The 27,500-nt window shown below is 40.6% G+C and overlaps 1 protein-coding gene across 1 annotated transcript in view; it reads right to left on the bottom strand.

Annotated features, from left to right (window-relative positions):
* LOC143041517 (uncharacterized) overlaps positions 1-27,500 on the bottom strand; it is a 134,086-nt gene that overhangs the window by 22,710 nt on the left and 83,876 nt on the right. Inside the window, exons 25-28 of the mRNA XM_076213483.1 lie at positions 19,007-19,103; positions 17,752-17,944; positions 8,042-8,245; positions 1-7,874 (exon numbers count right to left, since the gene is read on the bottom strand). The exon at positions 1-7,874 is cut by the window's left edge and continues 2,313 nt beyond it. Of these exons, the coding sequence (XP_076069598.1) occupies positions 1-7,874; positions 8,042-8,245; positions 17,752-17,944; positions 19,007-19,103 (8,368 nt within the window). The remainder of the gene's footprint in view (positions 7,875-8,041; positions 8,246-17,751; positions 17,945-19,006; positions 19,104-27,500) is intronic.

Below are 27,500 nucleotides of genomic sequence, written 5' to 3' on the forward strand. Positions count from 1 at the left end.
ATTTTTACTTCATTCTCTCGGATGTCATAATGAAATTCTGCGAACGGATCATGTTGCTGTTGATCATATTTGATCCATCCCTCTCCAAATTGGTCGCTTAGATTAATGTAAACATCCAGTGACTTGTTGGGCGTGCCCGTACTGAAGCTTGCTGTGAAAGGCCACGACGGTATGATTCCAAGATGGAAATGGGAACCATTATAGTCCGGATTGGGACTCACTAAATCTAAGGTCACATTCCAATGGTGATCAAAAACAGCAACCAATGTGGTCCGTACAACTTCTTCTTCTTCATGTTCCACTCCAAACGAAGCATTAAGTTCACCATCTTGCCAGGTATAGTGTCCATTGGAATGGAAGTTATTTTCCCCGAGCTGTACGTTTCCTCTAAAGTGACCGTTATTCCATTCGTCAGTAGTGCTGGACGCAAGTGTTAGGGATAGCTTATGCTCTTGACCATATTCTGCTTCTGCATCCATAGCAAAGCCATCAGAAGTGTTTAGAATAAATTTCATATTCATGTCTCCTTCAGAGAAATACACACTCTTGGCATTAAGGGATAACTCCGACATTGTGTTTTCAATATACCATGTTGTGAAAAGTGAATGAACCGCTGAAGTGTCCGGGAAGCTGAATGTAATTGACAGTACATTTTCGTTAAGATCTAAGCTCAGCAGGAAGACAGCTTCCGTTGTGCCCGTCTCTGCCTTAAATGAAACTTCGGTGTTAGGATTCGAAATAGAATGCATGTATGAGAGTTTAAGCATAGTGATATCTTCTTTCGAGAGTCGTAGTCCCCACTCAAATGTATCTGTAAGAGTGGTAGGAATGACAACGTGAACATTCATTTTGTAATCCATTTGCTGGAAAGTTTTTAACTGACCCTCAATCATGAGCTTACTGTTTTCATAATAATAGTTACAACTGATTATGCACTCTACCTTAGGCCTCTTTGAGTCTCCGTACTCGTATATCATCAATCGTAAGGTGGTTTTCAGTTCTGCGTTATAAGTGAATGTATTGATCGTCAGGAAAGTACCTTCCAATTCAACAACTGGAAAGCCTTCAAATTTGAAATCTAATGATAGATTGATGTGTCCTGAACCGACAGCATCATAAGCAATATTAAATTTATTCTTGTTTGAGACGAGAAGAATATGACTCTCAGGGAGGGAGGCTTTGAATGACAAACTGAATGGCTGACGGCCTAAAGGAAAACGTACAGAAAATTGTAGCATGTATGGGGAGCTGAAGCTATAACCGATAGATGATTCCATATAACTGTCATTCCACTCTAAGTTAAAGGATGCAGAAGCCTGGAGTCCAAAGTTCTGAATGCTACCATTGATACTTAGTTCAAATTTCTGGACAGGGAGAACGAATTCCATCCCTATGTTTGCATACCCACTTGCTTTTTCAAATAAATTCATATGTTCCAAAGCGATCCTAAATGCTATTCCGTTGATTATATTGTATTTTGAGTCAACGAGAAACTGTAGAATTGCTGAATTTTCTTCGGTTACAAGGCTGATGGTAGCTCCTATAGTTTCAATATTGTTCTCGTTGAGCCCGAACTTGAGAGACACAAAGTTATCTACACTTCGAAGGATACTCACTGATTCGTACACGTCTTCCTGCAACTGCAACCTCACGAGCGCAGTGATATCTTCGCTTTCTGTTGAAAGACTTGCAGAAAATTGGACGTTCGATAGTGGTGTCCATGGAGTTTCAAGTGTTGTATGTACCCTCCAGTATTCAGCCTTGGTGTCGAACTTAATAAGTTCTTGACCATTTACCTGCATAAGTACATTTGTCGATAGGAAGCTATCTTTGAATTCTATTTTACCTGTGATATTAATTTCCTCTAAATTAGGAAGCGGAGTTGCGATAGAGACCATTATTTCGAATGGGGGCCCATCGGAATTGTATTTGATTAATAGTTTGTACTCATTGTCATTGTGTAGCACAATAGCCTCTATGTGATCAGGGGAAATGAAAAGCGTACTGGATAATTTTTGCAGAGACTGTAGGGGTGTTTCAAGCGTCCCTTGGAAATTGAATTTCCCGTCTTTTGACTGAAGTGACCCGGTCAGTAAAATTTTCTTATCCCACTCCACGTACATAGTACCAGTAATATCCAAGAACAGTTCTGAGCCCATTAATTCTCCATCAAGTCCAAATCGAAGAACTGGAAGCTCCCTAAAGGGTGTGCTGATCTCGCCTTCAACTTTAGTTCTGTCGCCGTTACGCATACCTCTTAGGATAAAAGCCAGTCGATCACCCCATGTGAATCCAAACGAAAGAAGATCTTCCATCGAATTCATTTGCCCTCTCATAAACGCTGTAACATCGTATTGGAAATTGACACTGATTGAGTTATAAGGATCGTCTGAAGATTCATATCTCATTTTCAGGAGAGATTTCCTTTTCCTTATATCAACTTCTGTGTCAAGGGTGTACTTAATGTCGGCAATTTCTAATTCAGCCCGGGCGGCGTGCCCTTTCTGGTGGCTGTATTGAACAGTAAGGCGCATCGGTTCGGCCTTGTAGTTAGTCATATCTATTGTGAGAAGTTTTTCGTTTCGCGTACTCTGCCAATTACCCTTGGCGTGGAATAGCTCTCTCTCTTGCCACTTGACTCCAACTTCTAATTCGCCTGCTTGTCTTTCAATTCTTATAGAAAATATAGACTCATTTTCATATTCTACAAACACAGAAAATTGGGCTTTGTTTAGGCTAGAAGTCAACTGAATTGAATGCTGTTCCATCCATGCAATTGTCCATTTCGTGTCATATAGATCAAGTTTTCCAGGAAGACTGATCTCGCCTGATATCTTACCACTTGCATTGCCATAAAACGATGTTTTACCCTCCAACAGTATTGTGACAACTTTCCTCTTGTACAACGTGTTTACTACGACACTAATGGTTTCTTTGTTAATGCCAATGTTCAAACTCAGATCAATGCCAGAGGGCTTGGTGATAGAATATTTACAATCAAAAGACAGAGACGTAAGCATTTGGAAAGGTGAAACTAAACCCAACGAGAACCTTCCATCGCCGAAATCTTCTGAGTGAGTAAACTCCATCTTTATTATGTATTTGTGAGGTCCATTCATAAGTTTAAACTCGAACCCTTTGCGGCCATGTAAGATTTCCCACATCAAATTACCCTGAAAGTTTGTGAACAAAGGCGATGTGAACTCAGACTTTAGTTCAAGTTTAGTGAAATCTTCCATGAAGTCGAATGCAATCGTAAAGACTGTGGACTCCATGTTACCGCTCGCTTCAATTTTGTACGCATCTTTAAAGTTGTAACGGGCTTCGAAATTGAAATCAGATGCATATGGTATTGGAGTGTTCCCGGTTATTTTTATGAATCCCCACTTAGCTCCACTCTTGGTGCTCACATCAACCTCAAACTTATCCATCCCATATTGGTAAGAAGCATAGGAATTGAAGTTGTCGATGTGGTAATCTACATTCACTTCGTGCGAAAGAGTGAAAGGGGAGACGAATGAAGCTTTGAAAATTGCTCTCCGCCATGGTCTATCCATTCCTTGAGGCTGATAATTGATAGATCCTAAAAACTTTGTTTTTTCTTTGTCATTTATATCCATAGTTACGTCTGCGAATAAAGTCTTATCACTTTCACCGACATTCCACTTTGCATCTACTTTTTCGTAGCCTTCGATATTGGTTTTGACCATGGCAACCATTGAAGTCCATGGATTCTCATTTCCTGTTAAGAGCATTTTTCCTTCCATAGTATAATCCATATGGTGTCCAGCAACAACAAGACTGTAATCTTCTTGTGTGTAATAGTTAAAACTGGTAGAGGTATTATAAAACATATTATCAAACGATGCTGTTTCAAACGTGAGTTCTCCTGTTTTAAAAGCGTGTCCAAGTTTTGCAAAAGCTGAAAAAAGCGTAGGATGTTCACTTCTCGCAATGTAAATATCGAAAAGATTTTTTTGTTCATTGGTGTGGATTTGGCTATTGAAGTGATATTTTCCTACATCGAAATACGTCAAGTCCAAATTAAGGTAAATAGTATGAGCATCATGAGTCGGATCATATCCAACCTCTGCCCCCAACCATTTGTCGTGGTGCGTTAAGAACACTCCTGCAGTATATTTGTTTTCAAAATCATACTTTATGCGTAATCCTGATATTCCACTTGGAGTGATAATTTTCAATGTAGAATCTGTCATGGCCCATGATGGGCTTTTCTTATGAATGAATGAAATACCGTACTTATTCCATGTTGGAAAAGTGCTAAACGCTGTACCTTGGTACATATCGGACTCATCTGGTGCCTCCAGTTTCAGCATGAAACTTAAGTCTTCGTTTCCCCACATATTTGTTTTAATATCGCTAGATATAGTAATATTGTTGTTGCTGAATTTATAATGGCCCATGGCTGATACAGAGACACCGTTGCTCATAATATTCACACTGTAACCTTCGGGATCCAAATTTAGTTTAAAAGATGTTTTTATGGGAAAGATTATTCTTGCTTCAATATCCACATGTGTTTTAATCTTTTCCGGCAAAATTTCGATCGTGATGTTGCCCGTGGAGGTTCCAATACTCCCTTCAAGATTATATGATATGGTGTTTGTTTCATATGAACTAAAATCATAATCACTTGTAAATTCTAAGGATTCATAGTTTGCGTCCGTTGTTTCGAGGTAAATTTCCAGATGACCAATGCTATAGCTCCCACCTGCTTCTACAGTAAATGTCATTTCATAGTCTGATATTTGGACAGAACCTCTACCTTTTAATGAAAACTCGCTTTCTTCGAGGCTGTACTCTGCAGTAACAGACATATAGTATTCCTCTACCAAATTTGCTTTGAAAGTTAAAGTCGTAGGTGTTATGCCAAGATCTGCCATTAAATAACGGTCTTTTGAATCAAGATCATAAACAACTAAATTAAGTGTTGTTGGAGAGTTGGCATATTGTGCTGTTATACCTATTCCAATGTAGTCAATCACTCTTATTTCACTCTTGATATCATAAATATCGGTTCCAAATTGCCCCCTCGCATTTGTGTCAATGAAAGTTTGGTCATTTGCTCCAACGCTGAAATCGAATGCCATGTCACTTGATGCTACATCATAAGACAACTTAAATTGATAGGTTTGCTCTTCTACTCCTTCGATTACAATTTTCATTTCAACTGCGCATTCCATTTTCTTGTAGTCTTCTTCTGCTTTCCAGCGGAAGGACAGATCTAATGGTGTGGAACTAAAGCCAACGACAAGCGAAGGATTTTCATTCAAATTCAAATCAAAATTGAAATCAAACCAGGGCGTGTCAGTATTAATCGACAACGAATCATAGAATACATAACTGAGATTGTTTTTGATCAAATTTTGAATTCTATTTGTACTGACAGTCAGATCACTTTCAAATCTTTCATCTTCTAATGCGTACTGTAATTTCATAGCTCCCTGGAATCGTTTGATGATCGTATTCTTTACTTTCATTATTATTGTAGCTGATGAATGGTCAGATTTGTTTGGGTCATATTTTGCAATAGCTGCGAAGGATTCTTTATTTCTACCAAGTAATTTAAGACTTCCAGTTATTTGTTTTACTGGATCTCCTTTTATTTTTCCAAGTATTTTAGCTACATAACCAAAGTCAGATTGGCCACTGACATTTATCTGCATCACTTGTCTGAATAGCCATTTTACTTCGAGAGTAGCTTTCGTAGGTGTCATCCCTTCATCTTTTTTCGAAATCTCCACCTGAAAGCTGTTTCTTTTATCCTTTGCTGCTGAAACTATGTAAATAGTCCCAAATAATGTTAACTTTGCGTCAAGGTTGACGTGATTAAAATTCACGTTAAGTGTAAGAGAAGGGTTTTGATAATCCTCCTTTAAAAGTTGAAAACTACTCTCGAAATGATCCCATAAGGCAAATTTGATGCTAGATTTCAATCCTTCCTCGTAGATTCCAAATGATTCCAATGTAAAAAGAGTTTTTATATCAAAGGACATTTCGAGGAGGTTGGTATTTGCCTGCATGTTGAGACTAATTTTACCTTCATTCTTTATGCCATAAGTTTCGAGATGCGCGTCAGCCTCAAGGACTACTCCAAGAACATCACTATCCATATAACCAAAAGTTCCGTTCGCCATGAATTTTGCATCCTTCAGTATTTCAAAGTCTGACGATATACTGAGACTCGTTGCAACATTATTTTCTTCTGAATGACTCAAATCACAAAATAACTCTAAATCAAATCTTTTTTCTTTGTAAGTCGAGGCTAGAGAAACATCAAATTTTGGGAATAGTGAGCCGATGTTCAATGTTGCAGTCACTATAGGAAACTGATTCTCCAGCCCTTGAAGAACAACACTGTGACCACCATTTTCCTGTTTGATATATTGAATGATGGCAGCCACTTCATGCTCACTACCCGTTATGGTTAGCTCACCAATGAGACCCTTTTCGTGGTTGGTTGAGAAAACCAGACTATTATGATCTAAGTGCACTTCAAGACTCCCGGTGTAATTAGAATAGCCCTCAACTCCCATTTCAAATTTTGCATCATTTGAGACAGGTAGTTCAAGCTCCATTTCATAAGCCTGGAACTCACCACTACCTCCGAAAGTAAGCTGATGAGTAAAGAGACCACTGTAGGTTCCACACATCAGTCTTGCCATGATATACTGAGTGTATACAAGATCGTGGACCCAACTTAGGGAAACATGGGGGAGGGCAGGTGCGTCAAGATCAATACTAAATTCGAGGCGATCTGGTGCTTCATTCATATCTAGATCGCCATGTAAACGAAGAATTTGTTCCCTTCCTAAAACTGAGGAAACTTCTACCGAGACTTTGTCGTCTTCCCCGTCAAAGGTAAAAGATTGTGTGAATTGTTCTTCCCACAAAGGAGTAAATGCAAATGTTCCTGCCAGGCTACTATAGTTACCATGGACTTCAATTTCTGCATTGTACGTGTTTGATGAGAGGGTTGGCAATGTGAATTCTGCACCTACTGACCAATTAGTTATGTCATTCACTTGGGTATTCGAGTAGATGTGTAAAATTTCTTTGTTTTGCCACAGTAGAGTCAAAGTGTTCACAAAGTTATCTTCTTCCGTCACGAAGTCATACGTCACCTGATAAGTGTGATGCTCTCCGTTGTGCTCTCTGAAGGATAGGTTAACGTGTGCCTTTGACAAGAAAATATTCCAAATACTTTCAAGCTCAGGATTGTTTTTTAGATCTATGTTAATTTCGTTTCTAAACTCATAGTCTGGCGAATGGAGGTCGAGATTCCATATGAACTTTTCTGGATCTAAATAGCTGAAATTTGCTTTGAGATTTACGGAATCCAAAACATTCCAGAAGGTGTTTAACTCTGATTCAATATTGAAGGTAGACCCCGTATAGAGGCTCTTCAAATCAAAAGTAACAGGTTTGCTAGATGGAAGTTCTAAATTGAACTTGGCAGAAACTTCATCTCCAGACCATGAAGATTGTTGATTTCCAAATAAATGTAATTTTACTTCTTCACCTGCATCAAATGCACAAAGTACATCGAGGGAAGAACTTGACGCTTTGTACCGTCCTTCTATTTTGATTGGGATTTGATGTATAGGTGAAGATAAATCCAGTTGGAATTGCAACAGATCTTCCAAATAGCCTCCGTAGCCATTGTAGCCATAGAGCTCAAATGCCCACGGTAAGGCATAGTCGGGAGTTATTTGTAGGCTCGCTCCGGTCCTGAGCGCTTTGTCATCACAGTTGTAATGCAGCCTTAGTCGAGAATCGTAATTCCCGCCATCTTCATAGCTGAAGTTCGACTCTAGGTCACTGAAGTCTGTAAATCTGATGTCCCCTCGAAGCTGTCAATTGTGAGATATTGATCGATTAGATGCAGTATAGCTTGTAGCTATCGACAAAGAAAAAAAAATAGATGAAATATAAAGTAAAAATAAAGTAAGAATAAACAAATAAAAATACTTATAGAAAGATAAAAATGAGATATAAAAAGAAGAAAATATATTCTTACTTTATAGTCATCAACGCGCAATTCCATGAAGCTCGGTTGGGAAGAATGGCCGTGAGTCTCAAAAGTGAAGTTAGACGATCTGAAAACCTCAAAAGGCGTCTCAACCTCAAGGTTAATCCCGAAGCTGTCGTAGGAAAACCAGCCGTCGTGATTCAGAATTTTAAGAACCGTTGTTATTTCTTGATCTTCGTACAATCCATGCAGCTATAAGAGAAAGAAAATGATGTCAGCAAGAAATACTGGCAATATTAGAGATAAGTTATAATGAAATGATAAAAAACACCCATAAGATAAAAAAAAAAAAATAATAATAAGCTTTTGGTTATAGATCTTTCTCGAAGCTTTATTTCTTTTCTAAACTAAGAAGCTCTAGACCAGTGGTTCATAGCTTAAGTTAGATCGAGCCCCAGAGGGTCGGTGAGTCATCCTCAGGGCTCCGGTGTGGGTCACACGCGACACACACACAAAGGACCTCTGAAGTTAGGTGGTATGACAGACGACGTGAGAACCTCATGGTGGTCATGCCGATATAGATAGTAGGATGAGTTGCACAGTCCCCATGTTTGCAAGTGTATCTATACACAATATGAGATTTTTGAAGCTCATCGACGGTTTGCTTGGTGTTGTTCTTCAGGAGTAGGTTTGAGGTTTTTCTATTTTAATAATAAAGGATCAAGTTAGTTCTGGTGCTGGCTTCAGTTGGTTTAATGTTTCTCCTTATATGTTGCATTATCCTCTCATCCTTCTTGTATGCAGTGGAGAAGAAATATATATTGTAGAAGTTGATAACGATCTGCGTTGATTTGTCTGATACATTAGCTGTTTTATAAACCTGGTAGCAATTGCCCATGACTTTCTTCGTCCCTTTTTCAATATCCTTATTGCTAAATCTGTTGTTAACGAGGACCTGCGAACCTCTTTTCAACTTTGTCATACCACCTCACTTCGGAAGCTCCTTAGAACCACCATAGCGAAGTCCATCAAGCGAAGTTAAGGAGTGAAGAACTAATACAGAATACGGAAATTTTAGATTACAATAAAGACCCACGACGATTACCCCTCTTATAGGCTTTATATATTAAAGAACTATCCCGGGAATGAATATTCAGCTCGAAGACTTAAAAATCCTACTGAGTGTTAGGAGATCATTTCCCAATGAAAACGAGACACTGAACCCCGACGTAAGCCACCCGCCAACCAATTGGACACCAGGAAACCCTGGCGACACCAACCAATGACAATCTGCCAACACACACACACACACACACACACACACACACACACACACACACACACACACACACACACACACACACACACACACACACACACACACACACACACACACACACACACACACACACACACACACACAAGTAGACCGATTCACAGAGAAGATTGGAGCTCCGAAGAAGAAGGGAAATTTTCGTGGGTCTCAACAACGAGGAAGTACCTTTTTGTATTTATAGGGAAGGGGAAAGCTCGTGGTGTAGTGGGAAGGTGATGAAAAAGGAGAGGGGGAGGGATTACTGAGGGAAATGGAAGGAAAGGAGGAAGGAGACGCACGGGCGCCACCTGACGAAAAAAAAAAAAAAATCAACAAAAGATCCTCAGCTGACGCTGGAGAAGTGAATAATTTCAGTAAAACCATTAAGTTTAGAAATATAAATAAGAACAACAAAATGGAAAGTAAAGATAATAATTTCAATGGATTTAATGAAGGCGGGATGTCAACCTCCCCCGATTAGCAAGGCTAGAGGAAAGACTAAAAAAAATGGCTCAACACTGGGAAAGTAGGCTAGGTCAACTCACAGATTGCACAGCGAGTTGATAAATTGGAACAGTTAAAGAAGGAAAAAGAAATCCTAACTAAAGAAGTAGAAGAATTAAAAAAAAAAAAAAAAAAAAAAACAGTTAAAGGAAGTAAAAGATGAAAATGAGGAATTAAAGAGGAATGATAAACAGAATAAAGAGTCCATAGCAAAAGAAGCACATGGTTGGAAGAAAGTTCAAGAGAACAATAAAATTTTATTTAACGACATAGTGACACAGCAGATGAAAGAACAAACTGAAAATACTGTTATTAAAGTAATGAGGGAGAAGGAGAATATAGTAAGAGACTTTAACAGATAAAAAGAAATGTATGATTATATAAGGGATTGAAGAGAAGTATAACTTAAACAGGACTACGAGAATTAAGGAGGAACAAGAAAAAATAAACAATATATTAAAATTAGTTCAGGAAGATGAACCTGAAATAGGGAAACAATTTGAAGAAATATTAGGCTCGGGAAGTATAGTACAGATAAGACCAGACCAATTAACCCGTAAAATCCGACGACCCCTCAAATCAATTCGTCTCCGATTACGAATTTATGACCGAAAAATCGAGTCTCACCAAATTGAATAAAATTATGCTTAACTTCTTTGGAATACTCAGGCGCATCGGCCAAGACACATAAAAATCATATACCCACTCTAGGATGGCCATGAGAAAGGTCGGAAGTTGTAGATCTGGTGCGAGAATCAGTAGCGGCAACTTTTACTACCAGACTCGGGGGGCGTGCTACGGCGTACTCAAACGATCCTGCACGATGGTTGGTATCAGCGCAGTTTGGTTTCAAGCACCTTTTGCACCAGATAGATAGAGCAAGTTCTTAGGGACACCATAAACGTGCAGAAAAAATTATTTGGTGGATTTGGCAACGAGGAAGAGTGGTTGAAGGTGTATGAGTCTTTCTGTGCATGGCTGATTTTGTACACACTATTGCGTAATGGATCACTGTCACTCGCATACAAAAGCTTCCTCTTAGTTCCTTGAGGCATGTTTACACTAATATCACACTGATTGAGGTAGATAATTCCGATAAATAAGATGCAAAAAGCACTCCCGAGTCACCACGTGTCACAACGCTCTACCGCGTGTATGAAAGCACTAACTGGCATCGTAGCATTCTCTGAGCAGTGTTGACAAGTCAGACAAACTTCCCTAAAAGTAGAAAGCACTACCAAATCTAGCGCGATTTCTGTAAGGGGTTGAATATCGTGCCGCCCGGGCGGCATATCGGTTCTCCCTAGTGAAAAGGGAGATTGATGTATGATTTTTTTTTTTTTTTTTTTTTTATAAAATAAGAGAATTTTTCAAAAAGAAGACTGGGAAATAATATACAAAGAGGAAACAACAGTGGAAGAGAAATGGAATATTTTGACAAAATTTATAAAGAGGGAATGGAAAAGTATGTCTCAAGACAAAAACAAGAAAAAGAATATGTAAAGTGCTGGTACAATAAAAGTTGTAGGGAGTTAAAAGACAAAAGAGATTAAGCTTGAGCAAAATAAAAAAAAGACAAAAGACCTGAAAAATGGAAAATATATACAAGTTATAGAAATGAATATGTACAAGTGTTCAGAGAAGAAAAGAGAAAAATGAAAAAGATGTCAGAAAAATATAAAGATCAACAAAATCTAGTTTACAGATTTGTAAACAACAAACTGAAAAACAAACAAGAATTAGAGGAACTACGACAAGGAGGAGTTGAATACACAGAGGAAATAGAAATGCCAGAAATTATGAACAAGCATTTTAAATCGGTGTTTACAAGGAAGAACATACAACCTAGAGATATCGAATGGGAAGAGAAAGTCCCCCCTATGAAAGAAATAGAAGTAACAAGGAATAAAATAATGAAACACTTGAGCAATCTTAATGTCAGAAAATCGCATGGACCAGATGAAATAGCAAACTGGATTTTGAAAGAATGCAGGAATAAACTGGCAGACAAAATGCATAGCATAATAAACAGTTCCATGAAAGATGAAAGAATTCCAAAAGATTGGAGAAGAGCAAATATAGTACCTATATATAAAGGGGGAAATAAAGAAGACCCTACTAACTATAGACTAGTCTCTCTAACAAGTACAATAGCAAAAATTTGTGAAAGAATTATCAAAAGTAGATGGGTAAGGTATTTAGAAAAAAACAACGTGCTAAATCCAAGGCAATTTGGATTCAGACAAGGACGATCGTGCGTCACAAACTTAATGTGTTTCTATTGAAGGCTAATAGATATAATACAAGAAAGAGATGGATGGGCTGATTGTGCATTTCTAGACCTAAAAAAAAAAAAAAAAACTTTTGACAAAGTACCACATAGGAAATCGCTTAAAAAAATTAGAAACTGCAGGAGGAATACAGGGTAAACTGCTTAAATGAGTGGGAGACTTTTTGCAAGAAAGAAAAATGAAAGTAGTGATAAGAGACAAACACTCTAATTGGGATGAAGTAATAAGTGGTGTTCCACAAGGAACAGTTCTGGCCCCAATAAGGTTTGCTATATATATTAATGATATGGATAAAGGAATTGAAAGTTATATCAGCTTCTTTGCGGATGATGCAAAACTGTTGAAAAAAGTAAACACGGAAGAAGATTGTGAGTCACTACAGAGTGATGTCAATAAAGTATGGGAATGGAGTAGGAAGTGGGAGATGGAATTCAATACTAAGAAGTGTAGTATAATGGAATTTGGAAGAAGCAAAAAATGAATAGTACATACATACATACATATACCAAGGCTTTTTCCCCCTTCCAAGGGAGGTAGCCAAAAAGGGAAAGGCATAAAAACACTCCCACCCATTTCATCCCCAAATACACTCCACACCCCTCCCACCCTTCCTCTCATCTGAGCACCTCCTGGATGACGGGTCATCACTGCACCCCGCCCACCGCCCTGGGTCAGAAGCAGTGTCGCAAGACACAGTACATCCACAGCAAGGCCGCTTCATTTAATCGGCGACCCCCCCTCTCCGTCCCCCTTTGCATATAAGGAGAGGACGGGGAGAAATCCCTTCGGGCTGCGTCAAAATTTACTCACACATACTACCCCACCCCCCACCCCCCCGCCCATTCCTCCTCATGCAGTCACAACATCATCCATATACAACCATTCTCCACTCACCTCTGTCTTCCGTCCTCTCCCTTCCTTCCTCAACAGACATTCCCCTCTTCCCCAAAGCCCCCTTCACCCCATCCATCCACCTCATCCTAGGACGTCCCCTCATGTTCACTCCCTCCACATCTGCCTTCCATACCTCTTTTACTAGTCTTTCTTCACTCATTCTTTCCATGTGTCCAAACCATCCTAATATTCTTTCATCAACCCTCTCTCCCAAATCCTTTTTCACCCCTGTTCTCCTCCTCACCTCCTCATTTCTCACTCTATCTAGCCTAGTAACCCCCGCCATACTTCTCAGACACCTCATCTCAAACACATTCAAACTCCTTCTCTCTTCTTCTCTTATGTTCCACGTTTCTGCCCCATACAGTGCTGTTGGCACAATCACTCCTTCATACAGTCTCCTCTTCGCATCCATTCCCAAATGTCTATTTCTCATTACACTCTTTAAACCACCAAGGCATTTACTCGCTTCTCTCAATCTACATTCTACCTCCACCTTCACTCCACCTTTTCCTGCTACACTTGCACCCAAGTATCTAAAACTATCCACTTCTTCCAGTCGCTCTCCCTTAATGTTCACTTCCAGTCTACTGCCACTTTCCCCCCTTGTACATCTCATCACCTTACTTTTACCCACATTTATCTTTAGCTTTCTTCTATCACATACTCTCCCAAACTCTGCCACCAGCTTCCTCAATCCCTCCTCTGACCCTGCCACAAGCGCAGTGTCGTCCGCAAACAACAGCTGGCTCACCTCCCACTTTTCTCCATTTTCTTTAACCATCTCCAATCCCTGACTCACTACCCTAGCATTCACCTCTCGCACCACCCCATCCATGTATAAGTTGAACAGCCAGGGCGACATAACGCATCCTTGACGAAGTCCCACCTTTACTTCAAACCACTCACTCTCTCCATTTCCAATCCTAACACATGCTCTACTACTCACATAAAAACTCTTGACAGCTCCCAAAAGCTTTCCTCCTATCCCATAAATCTGCATAACCTCCCACAGTGCCTTTCTGTCTACCCTATCATAGGCCTTTTCCAGATCCATAAAAGCCCAAAAAACATCCTTCCCCTTTCCTATAGCTTTCTCACATATCTGTCTTACCACAAAGATCTGATCCACACAACCTCTACCCGTCCTAAAACCACACTGTTCCTCACCAATTACTCCTTCTGTTCCTCTCCTAATCCTCTCAATTAAGATTCTCCCATAAGCCTTCCCTACTACACTCAACAAGCTAATCCCTCTGAAATTACTACATTCACACTTGTCCCCTTTTCCCTTGTAAAGAGGAACTATACAGGCACTACTCCAGTCCTCCGGTACTCTACCCTCTCTCCAGCAAACATTAAATAATCTCGCCAACCAGTCCACCATCACTGAACCTCCCTTTTTCAGACATTCTGCATGACATCCATCCAGACCAGGTGCCTTACCTGCTTTCATCATCTTTACAACTGCCTTTACCTCATCCTTCCTTATTTCTCCTCCATTCTCCTCACTCATCACTCTCATTTTCTTCGTATTTCCCACTGCAGCTATCTTTCCTTCCCTATCTTCCTTCACATTCAGCAACTCCCTAAAATATTCTGCCCATCTTCCCCTCACTGCCATCTCTTCCATTATCAACTCTCCATCTGTACCTTTTACCTTGAATAGTAGGATCAAATAAATTGGGAGAAGAAGGAATAAAAAAGTAGAAAATGAGAAAGACCTAGGAGTCATTATTATGAATAATATGTCACCTGAAAAACATATAAACAAGATTTTTGGAGAAACTTATAATTTAACAAGAACAATCAAAATAGCATTTACGTACCGGGATGAAGAAATGGTGAAGAAAATACTAATCACTTTGATAAGACCAAGACTGGAATATGCAGCGACAATGTGGTCACCAAGTGCAAAAAAATGTATAGCAAAACTTAAAAGAATACAAAGATCAATTACAAAATTGGCACCAACACTCTCAAAACTATCATATGAAGAGAAACTAGCAAAACTTGAGCTACAGACATTAGAGCAAAGAAGAGAGAGAGGAGATTTGATAACTATTTATAGAATCATGAAAGACTTAGAAACTATTGATAGAGAGGACCTAATAAAATGGGATGATAGAAATACAAAAGGACATGGAAAGAAAATCAAGAAGGACAGTTATAGAAGAGATCTGAAAAAGAACAGCTTTCCCCACAGATTAATAGACATTTGGAACAAGCTAGATAAGAAAGTGGTGTGTGCAAAAAAAATACATGAATTTAAAAACAGTTTAGATAAAATGAGATATGAAGACGGGACCTCACGAGCATAGCTCCCCTTCCCGTAAAATACAGCTAGGTAAATACAACTAGGTAAATACACACACACACACACACACACACACACACACACACACACACACACACACACACACACACACACACACACACACACACACACACACACACACACACACACACACGGTGACGCGGTTGGTAGAGCACCAGACTGTCAGTATGGCGGTACCGTCGGTACCTGGTTCGAATCCTGCCCAGGGCTGAAATCATTTTAGTATCGCTGCGCTTCGAGTCGATACTCTAACTCTCGTGGGCGGGAGTTGGTTGTGTGTGTGCGTGTAAGGTCATAGCACCCATAGATTGGTCATACGAGCTCTGAGCTCTCTTCCGGGAGGGAAATAGCTGTTGATCACGGGTCCAACACGTGATCCAAAGACCAAGGTGAATCACACACACACACACACACACACACACACACACACACACACACACACACACACACACACACACACACACACACACACACACACACACACACACACACACACACACACACACACACACATATGTATGTATATATATATATATAATATAAATATATATATATATATATATATATATATATACATACATATACCAAGGCTTTTTCCCCCTTCCAAGGGAGGTAGCCAAAAAGGGAAAGGCATAAAAACACTTCCACCCATTTCATCCCTAAATACCCTCCACACCCCTCCCACCCTTCCTCTCATCTGAGCACCTCCTGGATGACGGGTCATCCCTGCACCCTGCCCACCGCCCTGGGTCAGAAGCAGTGTCGCAAGACACAGCACATCCACAGCAAGGCCGCTTCATTTAATCGGCGACCCCCCCTCTCCGTCCCCCTTTGCATATAAGGCGAGGACGGGGAGAAATCCCTTCGGGCTGTGTCAAAATTTACTCACACATACTACCCCACCCCCACCCCCCCGCCCATTCCTCCTCACGCAGTCACAACATCATCCATATACAACCATTCTCCACTCACCTCTGTCTTCCGTCCTCTCCCATCCTTCCTCAACAGACATTCCCCTCTTCCCCAAAGCCCCCCTTCACCCCATCCATCCACCTCATCCTAGGACGTCCCCTCATGTTCACTCCCTCCACATCTGCCTTCCATACCTCTTTTACTAGTCTTTCTTCACTCATTCTTTCCATGTGTCCAAACCATCCTAATATTCTTTCATCAACCCTATCTCCCAAATCCTTTTTTTACCCCTGTTCTCCTCCTCACCTCCTCATTTCTCACTCTATCCAGCCTAGTAACCCCCACCATACTTCTCAGACACCTCATCTCAAACACATTCAAACTCCTTCTCTCTTCTTCTCTTATGTTCCACGTTTCTGCCCCATACAGTGCTGTTGGCACAATCACTCCTTCATACAGTCTCCTCTTCGCATCCATTCCCAAATGTCTATTCCTCATTACACTCTTTAAACCACCAAGGCATTTACTCGCTTCTCTCAATCTACATTCTACCTCCACCTTCACTCCACCTTTTCCTGCTACACTTGCACCCAAGTATCTAAAACTATCCACTTCTTCCAGTCGCTCTCCCTTAATGTTCACTTCCAGTCTACTGCCACTTTCCCCCCTTGTACATCTCATCACCTTACTTTTACCCACATTTATCTTTAGCTTTCTTCTATCACATACTCTCCCAAACTCTGCCACCAGCTTCCTCAATCCCTCCTCTGACCCTGCCACAAGCACAGTGTCGTCCGCAAACAACAGCTGGCTCACCTCCCACTTTTCTCCATTTTCTTTAACCATCTCCAATCCCTGACTCACTACCCTAGCATTCACCTCTCGCACCACTCCATCCATGTATAAGTTGAACAGCCAGGGCGACATAACGCATCCTTGACGAAGTCCCACCTTTACTTCAAACCACTCACTCTCTCCATTTCTAATCCTAACACATGCTCTACTACTCTCATAAAAACTCTTGACAGCTCCCAAAAGCTTTCCTCCTATCCCATAAATCTGCATAACCTCCCACAGTGCCTTTCTGTCTACCCTATCATAAGCTTTTTCCAGATCCATAAAAGCCCAAAAAACATCCTTCCCCTTTCCTATAGCTTTCTCACATATCTGTCTTACCACAAAGATCTGATCTACACAACCTCTACCCGTCCTAAATCCACAATGTTCCTCACCAATTACTCCTTCTGTTCCTCTCCTAATCCTCTCAATTAAGATCCTCCCATAAGCCTTCCCTACTACACTCAACAGGCTAATCCCTCTGAAATTACTACATTCACACTTGTCCCCTTTTCCCTTGTAAAGAGGAACTATACATATATATATATATATATATATATATATATATATATATATATTATATATATCCTATTGGTCTTTTCATTCATTTTAACTGAAGAATTCATTCGATTGCCTGGCAAGAGAAGAAGTGAGGGCAGACACTGACCCTTATGTCCCTAGTCTTTCCATCATAGGTGTGTTGAAGCTTTACTTGACTTGAGTATGAATTCCCATCTGGAGTTTGTATGTGGAGCCTCGCCTGGCTATGGAGACTACTGTCGCCGTCATCATGAGCAAAACTTCCTTCGACATCTGCTCTGCTTTCGGTGCCCACAGCCAAGCTCCCACGGAATGAGTCGCTGCCGAGAAAGAAATAGAACGATGTTGTTGTACTAACACAGGCTAGAAATAATAGTGCTAAAAAGCAAAACAAAAACGAAACAGGGCATGATACTTAACTTAATTGGTCTTTCAGCCAGATGCGGTAAAGTGAACTGTATATGTAAAATTTAATTTTAAAAAAGATCCTGGCATGATTAAAAACGTTACACATATTTTTCATTTATAAACAATATTTTTTCTGTATATGAAATTAATCAGATCTACATAACTGTAATTTTTTTAATCACCAAGCACTTTTCTGTTTGACTAAATGAATTCTTCGTCTTTTCTGATTTTACTGATCACTTTTGGATACTAAGCAAATTCTATTATTAAATATTACATTATTCAAAGTGTTTTATTTCTGTATTAGTTCCACTACAGTAATGGTATTATACGTAATGGGTTTGATGAACCCCCTTAGCCTTGGTGCAAGGGAAATCGAAGTTAAAATTGATCAAGAAGATTAGTTCAAAGTCGTTGAATGGCCGTTACTGACTTGATCAATTAATTAACCCAAACAAATTTGCTGTAACTGTAATTATTTCAGTAATATAATAACTACAATTTATCATGCCTAGATACACATGCTTAACTTATGCAGCATTTTGAAAAAAATCTGCTAACGCGAGTGAATCTAATTTGCTGCCAGCCACAGTAAAGGGTTTATTGTATGTTACCAGAAGAAAAATCAGTAATATAGTTTGCCATCAATATTTACAATAACACAATATCTATTTATACATTTTTGTACTGAAATATTTAACCTGGGCAATGACAAAGTATTTTGATTAAGATTTGAAACATCAATCTGCGCAGTGCCTGACTTTGATATCATTCAAAAGATCATTCTGAGAATTGAATGAAGAGATGTAGTCCCATTGTACTGCTTTAGAAAATTCTACCAAGGAGTGCTTGCTCTCTCGGAATGACATTAAGATTACACTGGTGAAACAATGAAAGGGTGTGCTGAGGCTTGATTAAGTGCCTGAAGTGGAAAAAAATAAATAAATAGAATAAAGATAAAAATAATGACTCACCTGCCAAGAGCGACCGATGCTTCCATGGTTGGCAAATATTCAGTTCCGGGGTAGAAGAACAGATCGTAGGCTTGGCCGGGTTGCGTCTGTTTGACACCTACCTGCAGTGGACATAAATATATACATTAGGGTGTGTCTCAAGTATAGGGAAGAAAAATCAAAGTCGCTGAATTTTTTCTCTCACCCTCTGAAATTGTTTTATTTGGAATTATAAACGAAAAACAAAACAAAACGAAACCTCTACGTCAATAATAACCACTCGCCCAGCCACTCTTCATTTACTCCTACAAGAGGGTCTTCTTCTTTGGGTCCGGATATTTCAGCCGGTGGTCTTGAACCACTCGGAGCAGGTCCTGGAGTCCGCCCTCCTTCTTTGTCAGCTTCTGGTTGAATGACTGGAGCAGTGCAACTTCGCGCTTGTCAAAGTCATTAACCACAGCCTGCTCCTCGACGACCTCCAACCCGGCTTTGTAATCCTCACAGTTCGGCCATTCAATGGGGTCGACGGTCAGGAATTCTTTCCCGACATGGAGCCGGTCGAAGAACTGTAGCGTCCTCCGCGTCACGAACTGCTCTAAACCGCCGTCGAAGGCCTCAGGTGGTAGGTGAGAGCGGACTTGACAAGGACCAGGTTGATGTTCAAGACGACAGACCATGGCTCGTTTGGTGTCCGCCGAGACTTCTTGATCGAAGAAAGCGAGGACCTCAAGTTCGTCACCGAGGTACCAGAGATGTCCATTCAATTTCTTGATGGCTGGACCTACAAGCGCCTTGTTCTTGAAGGCCAGGAGGTCCTTCATCATGTCCAGATCATTCCTCGGAGCGGCGGAGGCATTGGGAGCGACGATCCAGCGCTTGATGTAGAGGACGACGCCAAAGACGGCAATGTCTCTGACCGCTCGCTGGTCATTCGGTCTCAGAGGAACTTGGTCCTTGAAGAGCCAGATCTTGATAGCGTACAGCAGGGGGGTTATCCAGCGTGCACGGTTCATGGCTCTGGGTTGGCGGAATAGCACATCACGTTTCTGTGCAATGTCGTGTCCGAGGAAGATCAGGGCCAGTTCGATGAGTTCCTTATAGTCATCGCGGGGTTGAGTGCTGGTAGAGTGATGGACGTAGAAAGCGATGAGGTTCTCACGTACCGGGGCAACGACCGCTTCATCATCTGGATCAGATGAAGCTGGTTTGAAGTCGTCTTGGACGATGTATGGCCATGTTGCTCTGAAGCTTTTGAACAGAAGGCTGTCGGGGCCAGACGACGGACCAAGAAGAGCATTGCAGACCCCTCCCAGGACAACTTCGTTGATGTGGTGGCGGCAGGCGAAGTGGAGAAGGTGTCGGTCCAGTCTCACTTCCAGGAGTTTGCACGGACCACCTCTGATGTCAATGTTGGAGGCGGTGGTGTCAAAGCAGAGCCCCTGGACCTTGGTTTCCAGGCCCCAGTCCTTCAAGCAGGTCTCAACCGCATCTGATTGGGCTGGACCTGTTCCATGGGGCTTTTGAGGGGCTCCAAGAAGCTGAACCACCCCTTTTCCCGTGACGAGGATCGGGAGACGCTCGATCATCTTCTGGCCATCCAAGCTGTCCATCAACTTGCCGTCCCAGTGTACGGTGAGTGACGAATCAGTCATAAAGGACGCCTTTAAACTGCTTGCAGTGCTGGATCGATGGCGAGCCCGTTGCCGGTGAATGGAGCTTGGGTTGCTGTTGTACTCCTGTATGTTTTCACCCATACTCCGAACCGTTTCAGCCATGATGTACGCTGCGTTCCGAGAGGATATGTTCGTCAGATCCAAGGCAGAGACGAGACGGGGAGACAGCAGATTCTTCGGTCGTTTCGCTGGCTATGCGGTTTAAGACCGGATAGAACAGGTAGAGGAGATTCCTCACTCAGCTTGGCAGCCCCACCAACAGCACCCGATTTAGGTATACCAGAAGCGAAGAGGTACTCATCACACTAAAAGATACATACCCTGGGCGAGCTCTTTCCTTGCTCCGAATTTGGGGAAAATTAGCATGTGAACTTTACTTTACAAACTGCACGAAACCAGGGGGTGAAAAAAAAAATCAGGAATTGATTTTTGAGACACACCTTAATATACATACATACATGTATATATATATATATATATATATATATATATATATATTTATATTTGTATGTACACACACACACACAGGCCTAAGATCAGGTCAGACAAAAGAGGTCAGACAAAAGGGATCTCAGAGGTCACGGGGTAAGGGGGTTGGGGGGTGGGGGAGGGTTAGGCGGGTGTGGTCACCGAGGGTGAGAGAGGAGGTGGAGGTGGAAGGGTAAGAATGGGGGGGGGGGCGAAGGGAGAGAGGGGGTAGAGGGAGGGGGAGTGGAAACAAAAATCCCCCACTCCCCCTTCCTCTATCTACCCCCTCTCTCCCTTCGTCCCCCCCTCCTTACCCTTCCACCTCCACCTCCTCTCTCACCCTCGGTGACCACACCAGCCTAACCCTACCCCACCCCAACCCCCTTACCCCGTGACCTCTGAGATCCCTTTTGTCTGACCTCTTTTGTCTGACCTGATCTTAGGCCTATATATACATCGGTCAACCCTAACTTGTCACTTTCTTTCTTTCTCTCTTCCCTTTAAATGTAAGTCTTCTTGTGTCCGTATTTATTTGCATTCATATTGTATCCCTCATATTTAACTTGCACACAATTGTCACCTTTACTATATTCATGTAATTTTTGTATTTTTGTCACCATCACTGTAACTATGTAATTTTTGTTATTTCAGTTTACTCTTGAAAATGTCTTCTTCAAGACGAAACGTTGAGCTCAAATAAGAAAAAAATGGAAGAATATAAAGACTTAGTTTCAATTCACCCGGTTAATAGCAAATCTCTAATCAGGAAAATCGAGAATACAAAGAAAAAACTGAATGACTATTAAGCCTATATATACATCGGTCAACCCCTACTTGTCACTTTCTTTCTCTCTTCCCTTTAAATGTAAGTCTTCTTGTGTCCGTATTTATTTGCATTCATATTATATCCCTCATATTTAACTTGCACACAATTGTCACCTTTACTATATTCATGTAATTTTTGTATTTTTGTCACCATCACTGTAACTATGTAATTTTTGTTATTTCAGTTTACTCTTGAAAATGTCTTCTTCAAGACGAAACGTTGAGCTCAAATAAGGAAAAAAATGGGAGAATATAAAGACTTAGTTTCAATTCACCCGGTTAATGGCAAATCTCTAATCAGGAAAATCGAGAATACAAAGAAAAAACTGAATAACTACAACAATGCTGTCGTTTTTAACTCCACGTGTATTACTGAGAACCTGCTCCCCTCCTTTGCTGATATATATATATATATATATATGTATATATATATATATATGTGTATATATATATATATATGTATATATATATATATATGTATATATGTGTGTATGTTTTTTACGTGAAGCGTGGTCGGGGACTAGTACAGTCCTTTTGAACCATCACCATGTAGCATGGTCGCTAACGTCTTGGCCTCGTGATTTTCGACACACGGGTCAGGGTTCGTATCCCATGGCGGAGCTTCTAAAAATGTTCAATCTGTCTTAAAAAATAACATACACAACTTGTCGAAGGGCTCGCCTAGTACGGGATTAGATGAAATTGAGATTAGATCTTCCAATGTTACGTGAAGCGTGGTCGGGGACTAGTACAGTCCTTTTGAACCATCACCATGTAGCATGGTCGCTAACGTCTTGGCCTCGTGATTTTCGACACACGGGTCAGGGTTCGTATCCCATGGCGGAGCTTCTAAAAATGTTCAATCTGTCTTAAAAAATAACATACACAACTTGTCGGAGGGCTCGCCTAGTACGGGATTAGATGAAATTGAGATTAGATCTTCCAATGTTACGTGAAGCGTGGTCGGGGACTAGTACAGTCCTTTTGAACCATCACCATGTAGCATGGTCGCTAACGTCTTGGCCTCGTGATTTTCGACACACGGGTCAGGGTTCGTATCCCATGGCGGAGCTTCTAAAAATGTTCAATCTGTCTTAAAAAAAACATACACAACTTGTCGGAGGGCTCGCCTAGTACGGGATTAGATGAAATTGAGATTAGATCTTCCAATGTTACGTGAAGCGTGGTCGGGGACTAGTACAGTCCTTTTGAACCATCACCATGTAGCATGGTCGCTAACGTCTTGGCCTCGTGATTTTCGACACACGGGTCAGGGTTCGTATCCCATGGCGGAGCTTCTAAAAAAAAAAAAATATATATATATACATATATATATACATATATATACACACACACACACACACACACACACACACACACACACACACACACACACACACACACACACACACACACACACACACACATACACACATACATATATATATATTATATATATGTACATATATATATATGTGTATATATACGTATATATATATATATATATATATATATATATATATATATATATATATATATATCTTATCATCTCTGTATTCAACGTGGCCGTCTTTCTTCGATGAACCAAGCTCATCGACCTCTCTTGACAACACCCTTTTAACAACAATAGATTCCCGGTATCTCGTGTCAAACTCTCTATCTTGAATAATGGCTGCAGCTGCATCTTGGGTCAAGCAACGCTCTAACACATGCACACACGGACATCTCGCCTTCTAGACAACAATTGAAGCGGTACGGGTCAAAGGGCCTCACGTCACTCAGTTAAGCAGTTGTTGACACTCAGGTCAGGTCAACTGGGTAGCTGCTTCAAATAGTGATATGGCAAGTGGTTGTGTTAATGTTCAGCGCCAATGAGGTTTAATCTCTACTTAGTAGAATTGAAGCCTTGGAGGATGCTGTAAAGTGCCTTAAAGAGGAGAAGCGAGTTCTCCGCTCGAAGGCCCAAAATACGGAAGACTAACCAAGTTTGGAGACTGGATGAATAACAGTTAAAAATAAGACGCGGAAAGATGGGAAAAAGTCCGCTCGATTGCAAGAACTCGTTTCAAGCTCTCGCGGGTCTACAGGAAAAAGAAACAAAGGAAATTCAAGAGAAGAAGGGAAAGGCAGACGCTGGATCACTGCCCACAGGTAAGATTTTGGTTGTAGGAGACATTCAAGTGAAGTACTTAGACAGGGATTTCTGTGATAAAGATAGGAAGCATAGGACGCAGGTGTATTTCCCTGGCGCGGGGATAGGTGATGTTAGAGATAGGATTGAAGAGTGTTTAGTAGGGGAAGGTAGGGACCCCGTCGTTTGCTTGAGTGCTGGGAGCAATGACATAGGTAAGTTAGGGGGTGAGGAATTGTTTGCGTGGCTTCCGGACGCGCTAGACAAGATTAGGAAATAAGGAGGTGTTCCTGTTGTATGTGAAATCCTTCCGAGGCGTAGAGTTGAAGGCATGTGGCATTTCAGGGCTATTGCAATGAATTGCAGGCTAGCAAAACATTGTGAGGCCAATGGATGGGCATTTGTCGATAACTGGGATCGCTTTTACGGTAAGAATCATCTATATACAAGGGATGGGGTGCACTTGTCGCCCAGTGGATTTCGGCTCCTTGCTGAATCCCTTGAGCGAAAAGTAGGCATCCTACATTATTTTTTCGGATAGAGTACGTGGGAGTAGGGGGGAAGTATTGTAATATAGTTTAGGCAATAGAAACAGCTCAGAAAGGGATTGTGAAAAGAATCACCAAAGCAGGTGGAGGGAAGATAAACTTAAAGTTTACTATACAAATAGCAGAAACGTAATATACAAAATTAATTTGATGCGAGGTAAAGCATGTGTAGAGAATTTTGATATCATAGCTATTACTGAATCCTGGATAAACATGGCTGATAAACATTTCCTTTCGGAAATCGAAATATAAGGATATATATATATATATATATATATATATATATATATATATATATATATATATATATTCACAAGGACAGGGTTGGCAGGAGTGGGGGAGGAGTGGCACTTTTCGTTAAAAAACCATAAACTGTATTATCAACAAATCGATTAAGGAAGAAGACAGTACGGAATCTATTTGGATGGAGATTATAGGCAAGAATAAGAAAGTTATTATTGGCGTTCTGTATAGACCTAACCACAGCATTGAGCAAACTGATCCCCTGATTCATGAAATTCACAGGGCGTCCCAGTACAAAAACTTTGTGATCAAGGGAGATTTTAATTATCGAAACATTGACTGGGAATTTTTATTAGGAGATCAGGAAGCGAAAAAAATCTTAGGTGTTGTATAGGATAATTTCCTAAAACAAATGATTACCGAACCTACGAGGGAAAAAATACTCTGGACTTACTTTTAACTAATAATGAGCACCTAATGAGTAACGTAAAAGTGGGAGATAGTCTAGGCTCTAGCGATCATCAAGAAATAAAATTTAATAATTTTTGGGAAGAATGAAAAAGTACGAATAATATCCAAGTACCAGACTTAAAGAAAGCGAACTTTGACAATATAAAAACCTATTTCAAATTGAATATGAAATGTCATACAGATGGTTCCGACATTATCGGCGCGGTAAAGGGTCGGGACATGACCAGGGGTGAGGTCATGACCATGGTTCAGGTCATGACCAAGGGTCGGGGCACGGAGGGTAATATGCATACCTTAGGTCAGGTCATTTGGGGGCGGGGGTCAGCAGCCAGATCAGCGATTTGGGTGAAATGTATAGCAATTTAACTGATTCAATTATTAATGCACAAAATATATTTATCCCCCTGAAGTCAATATAGAAGAATAATAATACTCCCAGATGGATGGCGGATAGACTGAAACATGAGATCGGAATGAAAAGAGAACTTTACGTAAAAACGAAAAAAAGAAAAGAAAAAAGAAAAAAGGGGAACATGCCTTAGATCAAAATATAGCGAAATGGCAAAGCTGGTTAAAAAGAATATATGTACAGCGAAACGTAACTATGACATTAGGGTTACCAGTCAAGCAAGATCTACCCCAAAGGGTTTCTTTCATCTCTACAGAACAAGAAATAAAGAAAGAATAGGCCCAATTAAAAACAATGAAAATGTCATGATAGAATTGGAGGAAAAAATGAGTGAGAAGTTTAACAAATATTTCCTCTCGGTGTTTACTAAGGAAATGTTAGATAAGGCACCTGACTGCGATCCGATTTTCAGTAGGGGATGAAGAAAGTAGACTATCTAATATCAGCATTAGTAAAATAGAAGTAGTCAAGCAGATTGAAAGACTTAAAGCTACAAGAACCCCGGGTCCAGACGAAATTTTTCCGAGAGTCCTTAAGGAGTGTAAATTTGAAATCTGCGACCAGTTAATTGAAATATTTAATACATCGATAGACACTGGTTTTGTGCCTACTGCTTGTGGGCAGGCAAACGTTGTTCCTGTTTTTAAGAAAGGAGATAAATCGTCTATATGCAACTACAGGCCAATCAGTTTAACATCGGTTATAGGTAAAATGCTTGAATCAATAATAGTAAATAGACTCAGAGAACACATCGAGAGACATAATTTAATTCGTGACACACAACATGGTTTCTCCAAGGATAAGTCATGTGTGACTAATCTTCTATCCTTTTATATTAAAGTATATAAGGCGTCAGATAACAATGATAATTACGATGTTATTTACCTTGACTTTAGCAAAGCGTTCGACAAGGTGCCATACCAGAGACTATGGCATAGGAGGAAAAGTGCTAGAATGGATTAGAACTTGGATCAGTAACAGAAAACAGCGGGTCACCATAAATGGAGTAAAACCCAGGTGGGGCAATGTTACTAGTGGGGTTCCCCAGGGCTCGGTTTTGGGTCCCTTGTTGCTCGTTATGTACATAAACGACTTAGACGATAGGATAAATAGTGATGTTAGTAAGTTTGCGGACGACACTAAAATAGGACGTCTAATTAGGTCAGGAGACGACGCAGAGATTCTGCAGGATGATCTTAACAAATTGTTCACATGGCAAATGGCAAATAAACTTCAATATCTCTAAGTGCAGCGTGTTAAACGTAGGGCTACACAACCCCAAAAATAGATGCAGCTTAGATAACACGCTTTTAGAGAAAACTAGGTGCGAGAGAGATTTCTGAGTTCTGGTGAGTCCGGGCCTTAAAACCAGGAAACAGTGCATTAGCGCCAGGAATAAAGCTAACATGGCATTAGGTTTCATTGCTAGGACGGTAACGTATAGAAATGCAGAGGTAGTTATCAAACTCTATCTAGCGATAGTTAGATCCATCCTTGACTAAGCGGTACAGTTTTGGTCTCCGTCCTATAGAATGGGCATCAATTCACTGGAATAAGTACAGAGAAGAATGACCAAAATGATCCATGCCTTACAAAGAGAAGCTTAGGCACCTTAACTTACACTCTCTCGAAACCAATGGGGAGTCCACTCAGTGCAGTCCTAGCATCATTATACATGGAGGTTTTGGAGAGAGATAATTTTATGAAAATTATGGGAAGAGGGACCCATTGATTTCGATATGTAGAC

Source organism: Oratosquilla oratoria, chromosome 31 (genome assembly GCF_046742065.1).
Source record: "Oratosquilla oratoria isolate Oo_2021 chromosome 31, ASM4674206v1, whole genome shotgun sequence".
Lineage (NCBI taxonomy): Eukaryota > Metazoa > Arthropoda > Malacostraca > Stomatopoda > Squillidae > Oratosquilla > Oratosquilla oratoria.